The sequence below is a fragment of the Balaenoptera musculus genome, chromosome X (genome assembly GCF_009873245.2).
Source record: "Balaenoptera musculus isolate JJ_BM4_2016_0621 chromosome X, mBalMus1.pri.v3, whole genome shotgun sequence".
In the NCBI taxonomy this organism is placed as follows: Eukaryota; Metazoa; Chordata; class Mammalia; order Artiodactyla; family Balaenopteridae; genus Balaenoptera; species Balaenoptera musculus.
The window spans coordinates 43041079-43056184 of record NC_045806.1 but is presented as its reverse complement, the minus strand read 5'-3'; the positions used below and the strand labels follow the sequence as shown (position 1 = coordinate 43056184).

Genomic DNA, 15106 nt, shown 5'->3' with positions numbered 1-15106 from the left:
TCCTGTTATGCTGGAAAGAAAATGCTCAAAACAATGATGATAGTGTGTCACAAAGACACAGTAGTCAGATTAAAGGGGACCCTAGTGACCAAATCTGGGACAATTTGAGCACCAAAATAATAAAATACAATACTGAACAACAAACCACTGAAAAAATAGGAATTCATAAGTCTATACCAATAATAAATAAACAGGGAAGAAGGGAGGCCTCTGCTTGTAGACTGGTAAATGGGGAACAAGTGCTAGAGTTGGAAAAATCATCATAAAGATTGTGTTAGGCAAAAATCATCAATGAATGCTAAATCTAGGGGACATTTTGATGAAGAGTGGCTATTTGGAGGCTCTTAAGAGTGTGTCCCACAGATTATTAGTTGCAAGAGGAAAAAAAATAAACAGTAATTATACAGCGGAGAAGCCAGACAACATCTTGACTGGGTGATCAAAATTAACCTCACCAATGAGGGACAGATGGATGTCGTGTGCCTCCAGATGTGATACTCTAAGGACAGAACATCACCTACACAGTACTCCAGCCAAGCGTATATAACATCAATCTAATCACATGGAAACATCAGACAAACACAAAATGAGGAATGTTCTATTTTTAAAATGGGGTTTGGGTCGGACTGTATTCTTCAAAAATATCATAAAAAACAAAGAAAGGCTATGGAAGTTTTCCAGATTAAAAGAAGCTAGAGACATGACAAGTAAACGACCCTAGACTGGATCCTTTACTGGAGGGGGAAAAATGCTTATAACATTGACTTTACAAAGTCAACGGAAAAAAATTGGAATATGGACAACAGATTACATAAAAACACTATATCAGTGTAAATTTATAAAGTTGTTGACTGCACTGTGTTTATATAAGACTATTTCTCTGAGGAGAAATAGTATATAGAGACTCTTTCTCTATATACGCTGAAATACCCTAAGTATTTCATGGTAAAGGACCATGATGTATGTAAGCAGATAGGATAAAATGTTAGTAATACGTGAATCTAGGTAAACAGCATATGTGTGTTCTTTGTACTGTTTTTTATTTTTGCAACTTTTTATAAATTTGAAATTATTTCCAAATGAAGTATAAAAGAATTATGCCTTTGTATCATCGTATCATAATAAGCAACTACAGTCCAACAGGGAATTCTTTCTTAGGCCCTCAAGTTGTTGTCCACTTCTGCTCTTCAAAGAGCTTGACACAGTTTGCATTTTAATTTCACCTAAAGTTTTACAGACTCCTTGTGTGTCCAGCTGAGATCCAGAATTGGAAAAGATGTGCGTTCTTGGCAGGAGAGAGGTGGAGACCCTAATCCCCAGGGTGAAACTTTCAACTTGCCATGTGTGAAGGTTCAAAGCACTAATATTTTCAGATCTAAGCTCAAGGGGACCTTTACCAGTATCTCCCCATAATTCTTTCACCAAAAAATAGGAAAATAGAGATGACAATCCTACTGACAAAAAATAATTTAGGAAATAGACTTTATCTCCTCATCCACTGGCTTTGGACCAGCTCTAACAAATCAAAAGTCCTTCCCATGCTGAAAGGATAAAGGAGAGGGGGAAAAAGAACACTCACAGCAGACTAACTAATTAAAACAGATCAGCTCTTTTGGAAAGCCAGGACCTCACTGTGGTGAATGTTGAGGAGAAGACAGATATGGGGACATGTAAATGAAGTAATACTGACAGGAAGAAGCAAATCGTCATAAAGGGAATCCCCAAAGTTCAGAGAGAAAGGAGTCCTCAACCCTCAAAGAAATGAGCTCAGACGTCTGCAGAAATGCCCAACCCTGGAATGGCTTAGGTACACTGTAATGATGGAACTTTGTCTGGAAAGCACCAAAGACCATTCAAGGTGACCAGAACTTGAACACAAAAGGGATACGGGCTTTCTGAGCTTCTGAAAAGCTAGAGGCAGAGATACTGCTCAGGGATGCCTTGCTTCCCCAACCCTGGACAGGTATGTGGCCTAACAGATGTTGAATTCAGTTGGAGAATCAGGAGGGTCCTAGCATGTGTTTCCTATTAATTTATTTGTGTTTGTTCTCTATGAATGATGATATAAACTTCACAAAAAAAAAAAGGACTGAGACATGGCAGGAAAGTTTTTCATATGCGGTTAGACTTTGCTTTGCACAGTGTCACTGGACTCCCATCAGGGACTCTGGAGGCCAAGGGAAGCTACATTAAGATGGGCTGCATCTGCTCCTGATTTGTGTGGCTACCTTATTTCAACCAAGTTTCTAGAGCCATGGTTAAATAAGTCAGGAAATGAATCTAACCTTACAGGTCTGTGTGGGAGGTAGCTCTTTCAACCAATCTAGAGTAAATCTGATTATGCAGGAAGCTGTAACACAATCATACATGTTGTAATCTGCATGGGGAAAAGACTGTTTTAGCACAAAGGTGGTCACATAGCATCTAAAGAGCAGAGATACAAAGGGGAGAACTTTGCCAATGCTTATCCAATCCTGCCCAAGGGGGTAAAATATTATCTAGCAGATGTAAGAATTCTGGTAGCCACAGAAGGACACTATTATAGAGGGCAGGATAGGGTTCACTAGGGTTCTCTGTATCCTAGATGAAACAGACTTCAAAACCAACACTGGGCAAGTCTTTATCTGTGAAGTGGAGATAATTATAGTATCTGCCTCAAAGGATTTTATGAGGATTAAGTGAGTGGATACAGGGAAAAATGCTTAGAATAGTGCCTGACACGTGGTAAACACTCAGGAGACATCAGTTACTATTATTTTCTAAGACCAAAGATTACCTCTGACTCAATTCTATATTCAGTTAGTAACTTTCTAACTAGTAAATTTGATTTTCTTTGCTGGCGCCTTAATAACACCAGAAGGGAGGTAACTCGGAAGTGAACTCAAGAATTCTAGCCAAAACTGAGTTTCTAGATCTCCTTAGTTGAAAACCAGATCATGGAACTGTGGTCATCAATGGTTCTGTACATCAGAGGACATTTTTGATTGTCACTATGACTGGGGTGCTGCTGGAACTTAATGCTAGGGACCAGGAATGCTGGCTGAAGTCAGTCGTACACAATAGAAAAACTTTCCTGTTCAAAATGCCCACAGTGCTTGAATTGATGAACACTGCCCTAGACTACAATGAATCTACCAGAGTACTTGCCTCCAAGGCCTACACAACCAGCTGAGCCACCTCTGGACTTTATCTAAATGCAAGACCCCAAAGTTCTCATATTTGTCTACAATTTCGTATCTCATAATCACTCTGCTGCTTCCAGAGAGCTCCATCAATTAATCCAGATGGTATGTGCCAGCAGAAGAGCCACTGCAGTTTCTGAAATTGGGTCATTGATTCCAAATAAAATTGGCTCTCAACATTCTAGAGAGGGTCAGAGTTTGGTAAACTGGAAAGGTCCCTCAAGGAAGAGGTTGTCTAAACCTTATGCGACACCATGGCAGAGGATTGGACTGGCATACTCACGTTGGTGAGGTCTTCAAAAGCTGACCTCTTTTTCAGTGGTCCCTGAGGTGAAGATGGAGATATCTTTGCTTGGTAATTCTCCTCTCTCTAAAAAAGTAAAAGAGGTAAATGCGTATATCCAATTGTGAGCAGTCTTTTCAGGGACTTCAGGTCATCTTTGGGGCTCAGGCGGGGAATGGCTGAATCTCCAAGCAACTGCAGACGCCTATAATAAACCCCAATAAACTACAACAAAAGGAAATTTTGGCACCCACTGCTTAGAGAGTCCCTGAAGGAGATAATCATTGATGATAGGGACAAGGCTGGGAGGAGAAAAGACGACTGTCAGTGTAACTCTCAGAATGAGCAAACTAGCTTGGTGAAGCTAATTTTCTCTCTTACTCCTCTCATATTTATGGCTATACTAGCCAAGATTGACCATCACCACCCCCACCACCCTGCAACTCCCACTCATTCCTTTAATATGGACGTTCCCAGGTAAATTAGTTCAATAATTTAACAAAACTTAAGTGTCTCTTATGTTAAGTAGTTGATTTAAGACATTCTCAATAAGGACAATAACACACGTACCTAGATACTGATCCAGGATCAGCTCTTTATTAGCTATTGACCTCGCACAAGTCACTTAGTTTCTGAGACTCCATTTCCTCATCAGTAAAATTGGGATAATGACCTACCTCATTTGAGGATCAAATAAGAGAAAACATGTTTTTTAAAAATCTATATAAACTGTAAACGGGCAGAAATAGTATTTTAAAAGTATATAGTCCAATATGTTTTTAAACCTCATAGGGAAAATTCTGTACTTTAAGAAAGGAGTTTGGTAATTCATATTAATCCCTTTTAGTGTATACAAGGGAGAGATGGGGGAAAGGAGGAAGGGTGAATATTTTGGATCAAAGGGAGTTTCCTTTCTAGGTAGTGTTTATCTACACATGCCTTACCCCACTCCCAAATGAGCAAGACTATCTCTGTGGGGTTAGAGGTTAAGGTAAATCACGCTGTAGGGCTTTTCTGTTCCCTAACAGTTTTTATTTGGTGAAAGTCTCCTAAGTATCAGATTTCCTTTATGAAGTGAGAACCCTGCCCTACCTATGTCAGAGAGTTGTTAATAATATGAAGCAGAACATTGAGGTCCGACCATTTATTTTCCCTGTTCTCTATTTACATCATGGACAGTTAGTACATGACACAGTAAGTGATTAGAAATTTAGAGAACCGGATTCATATTACAATAGAACAATCTAGCACAGTGGAGCAATCCTGAAAGAGCTGAGAAGAATTACTTCTGTTTTTTAATTGATTAAGCTAAGAAATAAGTAAACTATTAGTCTCTTATCTAGTTCATGATAAATAATCCTAGTGGAAATAATTAGCAAAAATAAATTAGTATTTTCTCTCAAATTGGCTAAGAAATTAACTGTTGGCCTGTTATCCAATTCCTACTTAATATTACTGGTAGAAATAACCAGCCCCAAATAAAATCAATGGGTAAAACTGAACTCAATAAAATTTATATTTGCAAAATGTGCCCTGAGAGAGTTGGATTTGGAAAAATAACGGCCACAAAAGAAAACTTACAGTGGCAGAACTCTAATCAGAAAATTTGATATGGACAAAAATCTGATCAATGTATCAAATCTTTCTTGCCAAATTTACATAGGAAAAACACATTTGGCCCCTCTAAGAAAATCATTTCAGTGAGACAAAAATGAAAATGATTAGAAAGTGTTTATCTGTGCTGAGAGAAAACCAATCAAGGAAAATAAATTGGCCTAATGATGTTTGCTCCAGGAAATACTCTCTTAATGACAATTCATCAGGTTAGTAAAATTCTGATTAAAATATGAATGATGAGGAACATAGAACATCGCAGGGTCGGAATGACAAACTATCCACAAGGTCAAAACAGCAGGCTCAAAATGGGCCCATTCTTCAAATTTAATAGCTGTAAAAAGCATTATAATACGTTTGTTGACCTAATCTTCATACTCTCCCCAGGATGTACCAAGCAGCCACCTGGCAAGGTGCTTTGAGCATCTCAGAGAAAGTAAGAGTATAGATGTGATCACTAATGAGAACTGAGTATTTTTTGCTTTTGAAGGTTATGGAGAACGGCCTTCATCTTAGCCATGCATTTACGGGAAAGAAGAGTTGACACTTTCTCCCTAAGTCCTAATTTGCTGGTCTTCTCCAACTACAAGGTCTGCCACCCTTTCCCACTTTCTCAGATTAAACCACACATATTTCAAAAGATGTAGGGATGAGGATGGGGACTGAACAAACGCAGGAAGAGCTTATTTGAAACACTGTTGGGAGGGACAGCTTGCTCTAACCTTTTCAGATGGGCCATGATCACTGGGCACAATTTTGCTGGACTGAGATTTCTTAGTCTCACGTCTGGAGCGCTGGGGTGGTAGTGGCAGTGGCATTTCTTATGGATTCAGCAGCATCTATCCAAGGCAGGGCTGCAATCAGAAAAGGACTCTTTAAAACACCATTCACCAGAAATATCAGAATTCTCTGGAGATCCTTGAGAAAACCCAGTCTCTCTACAGCATCCCTAGGAGAAAACATACTTTGATTTAAGCAGATCTGGGCTCAAATCTTGGTTCTACCACACTTAACCATGGGCAAGTGACTTAAACTCCCCAGGCTTCAGTTATCTCATCTGTAAAATGGAGATAAGTATACGTACCTCTGCAGGGCACTGCTCAAATTAAATGAGATACTCTATGTAAAAAGCTCAGTACAGTGCCTGCCACCCCCTGTGGGCACTGGGACTGTGGCCTAGCCCCTAGTTTAGCCTAGGAACACTGGGGACAAATTAACAGTTTTGCATTGAAAATAATCAAGAACATGACAGATCATATAGTATGGAGGCTCGCTGGTAGGGTTAATGTTCTTTAAAAGGCATGGGGTCCTGGCCACAGCAATTATAATGATGCTACAGAGAAGGCAAAAGAATACACTGCACACACACACACACACACACACACACACACGTATGCACAATAGGCCAGAGGGTATTCAAAGGCTGCATTCAATCAAGAAACTGTAATCCAGTTCCAGACACCCAGTAAGAAAAAAATAAAATAAAATCAAAAGATAACAGCAGAAGGAACTAACTTGTTGAAAATCACTTGACATACAAATTTAACAGTCATTACAGACCTTGGGAGAGTCCTACCTTCACCCCATCTCAGTGTGGGATCCCATTCTACATTCCTTAAATTTCTTTTAGTTTGTGAGTTCCCAATAGTATGATATACTTATGTATCTTACAAGCAAATACATAATTAGGAGGAATCAGCTCTTGGATATCCAAGAGACCCTTCCCACTCAAATACAACTGCCCTTCCAACCCCACCCATATTCAGTGTCCAAGTTCAACTGCATTTGACAAAGAACAGGCTTCCATAAGAGAGACCCTAAAGGCAATGCACCAGATACTTCAGGCAATGGAGATACAAACACAAATAAATCATGTATCTTACCCTAGAAGTATTCACAGGCACAGCTCTAACAGTAACATAAAAATATGACAAATGATTTAAAAATGGTAGATAAAAAGTACTTTAGAAACATAATGGAAAGTCAGTAATCTTGTGGGAGATTCCATCTGGACTTAAACGACAAAAAGGTTCCCAAGTAGACAGGGGAGCTTTCCAGGCAACGAAAGCCTGAGCCTAGGCGGAGGCTTGAACATGCAGAGCACAGCAAGTCTGGGAACATCCAAACTTGCCTGGAGTGTGGAGTATAAAGAATGCGTTGGGGAGGAGTTAGAAAGAGGCTGCAAGCTAGGCTGGGGCCACGCTGGTAAGACTGCAGAGGAGACTGCAGTTTGAGGGGAAGGTTTAAGAAAGAAGAAAGGCTAACTTGGGCTTTGCTTTGGATGGAGAATATTAAACATTTTGTTGGCAAGGAAAAGTCAGTACAAGTATGTGCCTTCACATTTACTATGTCAGTTAATCCTCCCAACAAAACTGTGAGGGTAAGCAGGGCAAGTACAATTCTTTCCATTTTATAGTCCCAGATGAGTTAAGTGACTTACTACACAGGACAAATTATTAAGCAGCATAGAATACCCAGCTCTTTCCAGGGCTCTTTTCTAAAATACCATGAAGTCTCTCTGATTGTATGCAAAAAAGATTCCAAAATAGCCCACAGCCCAAAGTGAAAGGCCATAGTGTGGTAGTATGAGGAGTAATGAGGAGTTAGAATGAACACAGACTTTTTTTTAAGAAGCAACTGGGCTCCTAAATCAGCCAACTTAGCATCTTAGAGCCTCAGTTTCCTCATTTGCAAAAGAGCTGTACCATCTCTTACTTGCAGAGGTATTGTGTGGCTCAAATGTAAATTTGTATGTGCAAAGCTTAACCTGGTAAGTACTCAGAATAAATGGTGCATCTTATTCTCCTTCTCTTCCTCCAAATCCAAACCTATTTTCCATCTCATCCCTCAAAACTCAGCCAAGCAGCAATAAAGCTAAATTGAGTGAACCCACCCTTAACTGCACTGTATGAAAACCACTCACTCCACTATTATTAGTCACATCTCATACAATTTTTTATGGATGACCAAAGACTCATGTTCTGAAATCTTTATCTTTCAAGCGGAAAGAAAAAATCAAACTGGAGTCAACAGGCCAGAACACTTTCAGCTGATGACATCACAGGTTGACTAAACCTCAGAGAAAATAAGGTTTTTCAGATGATGGTCATGTATCATCTTCATTATCCTGAACAATAATCACTTGCTTTGGGGGACACAGACACCGACTTAAGTAACTAATTTCCCCGCCACTAGGTAGGGGGAGGGGATTGACACCACCTGAAACATGCTTTCATAAAAGGACACTCTGCAGAACACTCTCAACTTCTACCACCTACAGAACCCTTAGCCTTACTTGGACAAAAAAATTAAAATCCTTTCTACTTTCCAGACATCTCCCCTACATACACACTGATGAGTGTTGAAGACTCTATTGGGCATCCCAGGGCTGGTGCTGAAACCCACACAGGGGCAAGTTGGCTTGTTTAGAAGCCCAATTGCTCAGAGTCCAAAACTGTAGATCAAGACAATCTCAGGAAACAGTAGCGACTTCTTTTCATATATAAAGGCAGGTTACAGACAGCAAGACACTGGGGAGAGAAAGCAGCATGGTGTCAATGAAAGCAGCACTGAGCTGGGAAGGATGCCTAGGCTCTAGTTCTAATCCTGCCCTAGCTGGCTGAGTGACACTGGACAGGTCCCTTTTCCCTCTCCAGGCCTCCTTCCCCCACCTAATAAAATGAGATAGTGGGACCAGAGTCTCCTCGACATTTAGACCATGGTCAATGGACCAGCAATATTAGCATCACCTGGGAGCTTGTTAGCAATTTAAAATCTCAGGCCCCGAGGTAGGCCTTACCAAATCAGGAAGTGCAAGGTAATAACCCCAGGTGATCTGTAGGCACTTTAAAGTTTAAGAAGCACTGTTCTAGGATCCCTTCAACTTCTGACATTCTAGGATTCCAAGAGGACCATAGCAGAGAGCAGTGGAAAGCCAGAGCTGGAGAGGTTTGAGGTGGTGATGATAGAAGAGAGCCAGTGGAGACAACAAGGGAGGAAGGACACATGTTTCCATCTTCCTTCATATCCTTCAACCTGTAGTTCAAAAGACATCCCTCAAGTAGCATTCTCTAGCTTAAATATGTCTTGTGGATGAAATTGATCCTGTACAGTTTCGCTTGTGAAAAGACGTTATGTAAATGTACTCTGATTCAGGCATGTGTACTGGTAGCTCCATTTAAAAGCTGAGACCCAGTTTTGGTTTTTTGTTGTTTTTGTTTGTTGGTTTTTTTGGTTTGTTTTTTTGCTTTGCCATCTCACCCACTAATACACACTCCCTCCCCAACCTCGTACAGGGCTCTCTCCGCAGACTGCTGACTGACAGGAAAAAGCAAAGGTTTCGTGTCAGGGGTCCCATGCATCCCGGCAAAAGAAGACAGTGAGTTACAAGGGACTGCAGTGAGGCTCAAGGACCCACCCGCGTGCGACACAACCGGACATTCAAGCGGGCAGTACAAGTTCAAAGGTGCCTACCTCATATCGAGATCGAGGGCAGAAGAGGAAAGACCACGGACGCAGTCCTAGCCCAGGAGAGGCCCGGGAAATGACCAGAGCTCCGCGTCGCAGCAACCGGCGTCCGTCTCAACTTACCCCGTGCTCTCTCCAATCAGCCCAGCAGAGAATTTTGAAAATTACAGCCCAGGAGGCAGAGCAGTGGTGATTGGCCAGCAGGGGCAAATCAGCGTGCAGTTGAGACTTGAGCTCGCCTAGCAAGGAGGGGCGGGGCTGGGTATTTTTAGACTGAACTCTGCAGCTAATTGACTTCACAACGGGGCGTGGTTTCCTGTACCCCTGGTTGCACTGGGCTGGGCTGACAAGCGGGAGTACTGGGTCTCTTTAAAGACTCGTTTTCATTTAAATAATCCTGCTGGAGGATGGTGAGAGCCGCTGCATTATGTAGTGAATTAAAACATTAATATTAATAAGCTGTTGGGAATTCCCTGGCGGTCCAGTGGTTAGGACTCGCCGCTTTCACTGCCATGGCCCAGGTTCAATCCCTGGTCGGGCAACTAAGACCCACAAGCCCGCGCGGCGCGGCCAAAACGGGCCTTTGTGAGGGAAGCAGAGCAGAGATTATTGCCCTTATTTTATGGATAGCCCCCAAAGTTCAGAGAGCTAATAGTAGCTAACGTTAATTGAGTGCTAGCTCTGTGCTAATTGCTACAAATTGTTTAATTGTTTTCAACACTGTCCAAAAAGGTAGGTACTTTTATTATTGCCGTTTTACAGACAACAAAACTGTAGCTTGCTAACTGCCCAAAGTCACAGTGCTACATTGTGGCAAAGCAAGTAATACAACCGATATGCTCATTCATTTCATTCCTACATTAATTCATTCATTCAACAAATAATTATTGAGCACCTGCTTTGTTCCAGGAGCTAAAAAATATATATATGAGTAACTGACAAAAGACTTGAAGAGTGTATAGCCCTGCCCTGTCTTCTGAGGAGGGAAAGAGAGAATGGAGATGCCAGGAATAAAACCTAGGAAGTCCTGCATATACAACAGATACTCTACCACTAAACTACATCTTTACACTTATTATTAGTCCATTCTCCTTTTAGTATCTCATAGCTTCTACATTAAATGGAAAATAGTCACATGATCCCAGGCCCTCTTCTCTTTTTAATATCCCTAGGTTATCACATCCAGATCCATGACTTTAAGTAGCATCTAAAAGCTGGCCCTGAACTCCAGACTCATAAATCCAAATGACTACTCCACATCTCCACTTGGATGTCTAATAGACACCTCAAACTTAACGTATTCACAACCTTCACCAAACCTGATCCTTCCTCCAATGTCCCCCATTTCAGAAACTAGTACCACATCAAGCCTGTTAATCAAGCCAGAAACCTGGGTATCATCCTTGATTCAAACTCTTTTCCACCACCTTACCCTACCAAATCCAATCCTTCAGCAAATCCTGTTGATTCTACCTCAAAAATATATTTTATATCCATCCACTTCCCTCCATCTCCACTACAACCATAGTCTCTCGATTGGACCACAGTCAAAAGCCTCCAAGCTGCTCTCCCCCTTTCCAATCTGGCTCTTCTCTAATGCAAATACAATACAATATAATCAGTCTTTTAAAAAAAAATATGTATCATGTCCCTCTCCTGCTTTTGTGGTTTCCCACAGAACTTAAAATAAAATCCAGACTCCTTACCCTGGCCTACAAGTCCCACCTATCTCACTAACCTTGTCTCATACCACTCTCTTTCTCATTTACTCCATTCCAGCCATAATGATCTTCTTCCCAAACTTTGAATATACAGAAAATCCCTCTTCTCGGGAACTTTGCACATGACGTTCCCACTCTCAGAAACATTCTTCCCTCTCTTCTTTAAATTACTTTTTTTTTATCATGCTTTAAGTCTCACCTTAAATATCCACTCTTCAGAGACGCCTTCCTTGACCATGTTATATAGAGTAGGATTCTTCTCCCACTCCCTAATATTTTACCTCAGCCCCTTGCATTTCTCTTTTCTTTTTATTTTTATTGGAGTATAGTTGCTTTACAATGTTGTGTTAGTTTCTTGCTGTACAGCAAAGTGAATCAGTCATATGTATACATATATCCACTCTTTTTTAGATTTCCTTCCCACTTAGGTCCTTACGTTTCTTTTAGAGTAATTATTGCTATTTGTAATTTTTTAACCTACCTCCTCACTCAAGAATGGAAGGTCCACAACTGCAAGGACTGCACCTATTGTGCTCTATCTCCAGTGATTAGCATTAAGAAGAGTTCACATTTATCAATTGCTTACAGTATGTTTGACACTGTTCTGACACTCACAACAATACAATGAGTTGCTAATGTCCCTGTTTTGCAGAAGAGGAACTTGAAGTACAGAGAAGTTCAGTAACTTGCCCAAGATCACACAGCTAGTAAGCTATTGGATTGGGATTCAAACCCAAGCAGTCTGATTCCAGAGACCAAACACATAAGCACTACCTCATACCTGCCTCCTTGAAAGATGGCTGAAAAATATTAACATTTGTTAACCAAGTAAAGGAGTATCTTCCTTTAAGGGGCATCGCTGTGGACAAGTGTCCCACTGGGATGCACTATAAAGGAAATATAGTATTAACACAAGTCACAACAAGTCTTCTTTAGTCAAAAGAGGAAAAGGTCCATCCACCAAAACAACAGCAACACAAAAATCACAAAACAAGCAATTTTATTTATCCTGTTTCTTTCCACTTCTTCACAAAAACAAAAAAGTTACTGAGTAAACATTATAATTTACCAAAAATTAAAAAAAAAATTTTTCTCACAACTTTCAAACCTCCAGTGGACTTAACCTTTCCTTTGAGTAGCACTCAGAGGGAACACTAAGAAAAGAGGAGACAGCCCTTTGACTCTACCATTTTCCAATATTTCCCTCCACCCAGGCATACAACTCTTTCATGAACTCTCCTTTCCCCTCCCCACTACATCCCTGTATTAAAACCTGATAGGAAAGATCTGCTCTTATCTACCTCACTTTTACATGAAAATATATTTCACATGGATCCAAGATTTAATTGTGAAAAATGAAACCATGGAAATACTAGACAAAATATTTTAAAAATTTTTACAATCTTGCAGAAAGAAAAACCTTTCTAAACAGGACAAAAATCTAGAGATAGCAACAGGCTCAATAAATATTAGTAGCTAAAAATTTTTAATTTTTGTTTGGCAAAACAAGTAAACAAAAACAGGGTTAAAAAACTTAACAACAAACTGGCCAAAAACATTGTCAACACGAATGACAAAGGAATAATTTCCAAAATGTACAAAGAGAATTGCATGATCAGCAAGAAAAAGATGAACCACCCATCAAAAAATTTGACAACAAAATGAACAATTAGAGAAGAAATACAAATGGTAATAAACATAAAAATATGCTCAATTTCACTAAAAATAAATGTAGATTAAAACAACAATGCATTGTTTTGTTTAGGACATTGGCAAAGGTTTAATAGATTAATCATAATTTCTGTTGGTAAAGGGGTGCGTAAACAGGCATTTTTATTCATTGCCAGCAGAAATAAAAACTTCCACTAACTTTGGGAGGGTTATTTGAAAATATCTAGTGAATTTTTTTCTCTTTTTTTGGCTGCATTGGGTCTTCATTGCTGCATGTGGGCTTTCTCTAGTTGCAGTGAGCGGGGGCTACTCTTCATTGCAGTGCGCAGGCTTCTCATTGCAGTGGCTTCTCTTGTTGTGGGCTCTAGGCGCACGGGCTCTAGAGCGCAGGCTCAGTAGTTGTGGCACATGGGCTTAGTTGCTCCGCGGCATGTGGGATCTTCCCGGACCAGGGCTCGAACCCGTGTCCCCTGCATTGGCAGGCAGATTCTTAACCACTGCACCACCAGGGAAGCCCTCTAGTGAATTTTTAAAGTTTGAACCCTTTTACCCAGAGATTCTACTTCTGGTAATCTTTCCTACAAAAATACTTAGGCAAGTTTTCCAAATTTGAGAGAGACATAAACCTACAGATTCAAGAAGCTAAGTGAACCCCAAACAGGGTAAACCCAAAGAAATTCAAACAAAGACACATCATAATCAAACTTCTGAAAACTAAAGAAAAAACAAAACAAAAACCTTGAAAGCAGCAAGAGAGAAATGACACCTTTCTAACAGAGCAAAATTTTGTTGAATGACAATAGATTTCTTATCAGAAACCATGCAGGCCAGAAGAAGGTGACAATATTTTCCCAGTACTAAAAAAAAGAGAGCTGTCAGCTCAGAAGTCTATATCCAAGTAAAATATCCTTCAGGAGTGAAGGGGAAATCAAGTCATTCTCGGATGCACCCCTTAAAAGAATAGAAAGTTTAGGGCTTCCCTGGTGGCGTAGTGGTTGAGAATCTGCCTGCCAATGCAGGGGACACAGGTTCGAGCCCTGGTCTGGGAAGATCCCACATGCCGCGGAGCAACTGGGCCCGTGAGCCACAATTACTGAGCCTGCGCGTCTGGAGCCTGTGCTCTGCAACAAGAGAGGCCGTGATAGTGACAGGCCCGCGCACCACAATGAAGAGTGGCCCCCACTTGCCACAACTAGAGAAAGCCCTCGCACAGAAACGAAGACCCAACACAGCCATAAATAAATAAATAAATTTAAAAAAAAATTTTTTTAAATAAAAAAAATAAAAAATAAAGAATAGAAAGTTTACAAAGTAGGAAAAATAGTAATAGAAGGAATCTTGTAACATCAGGGAGAAAGAACAGTGGAAGGAGTAAAAATACAGGTAGGTACAATAGACTCCTTCTGATGCTGCTTTCTCAATTATGTCTGACAGTTATAGCAAAATGTATAACTGTCTGATATGGTTCTCAATGTATGTAGAGGAAATGTTTAAAACAATAATATAGATGTAGGAGAGTAAAGGGAGGAAAAGTTTCTAGACTTCCTCAAACTGATAATGTCAACTCCAGTAGATTGTGACATGTTGTGTATATATAATGTAATACCTAGAACATGCACTAAAAAAGCTATATACAACTCAACATCAAAAACACAAACACTCTGATTAAAAAAGGGACAGAAGACCTGAATGGACATTTTTCCAAAGGGGAAATGCAGATGGCCAAGAGGTACATGAAAAGATGCTCAACACTGCTAATCATCAGGGAAATGCATAATAAATCAAAACTACAATGAGATACCACCTCACGCCTGTCAGAATGGCTATCATCAAAAGACAACACATAACAAGTGTTTGTGAGGATGTTGAGAAAAGGGAACCCTAGTACACTGTTAGTGGGAATGTAAATTGGTGCAGCCACTGTGGAAAACAATATAAAGGTTTCTCGAAAAACTAAAAATAGAACTAACATATGACCCAGCAAGTCCACTCCTGGGTATATATCTATTAAAAAAAAAAAAAAAACAGTAACTCAAAAAGATACATGCAAATCTGAATTGGAAAAGAAGAAGTAAAGCTGTCACTGTTTGCAGATGACATGATACTATACAGAGAGAATCCTAAAGACGCCACCAAAAAACTACTAGAGCTAATCAATGAATTTGGTA

General features: G+C 40.2%; 1 protein-coding gene across 2 annotated transcripts in view; it reads right to left on the bottom strand.

Annotated features, from left to right (window-relative positions):
* The window catches only part of CCNB3 (cyclin B3), a 78099-nt gene extending 68416 nt beyond the window's left edge, over window positions 1–9683 (bottom strand). For both annotated transcript variants that reach the window (XM_036841115.1, XM_036841114.1), the window contains exons 1-3: window positions 9553–9683; window positions 5802–5933; window positions 3466–3552 (exon numbers count right to left, since the gene is read on the bottom strand). In XM_036841115.1, the coding sequence (XP_036697010.1) occupies window positions 3466–3552; window positions 5802–5897 (183 nt within the window). In that variant the 5' untranslated portion in view covers window positions 5898–5933; window positions 9553–9683. The remainder of the gene's footprint in view (window positions 1–3465; window positions 3553–5801; window positions 5934–9552) is intronic.
* Window positions 9684–15106: the final 5423 nt, after the last annotated feature.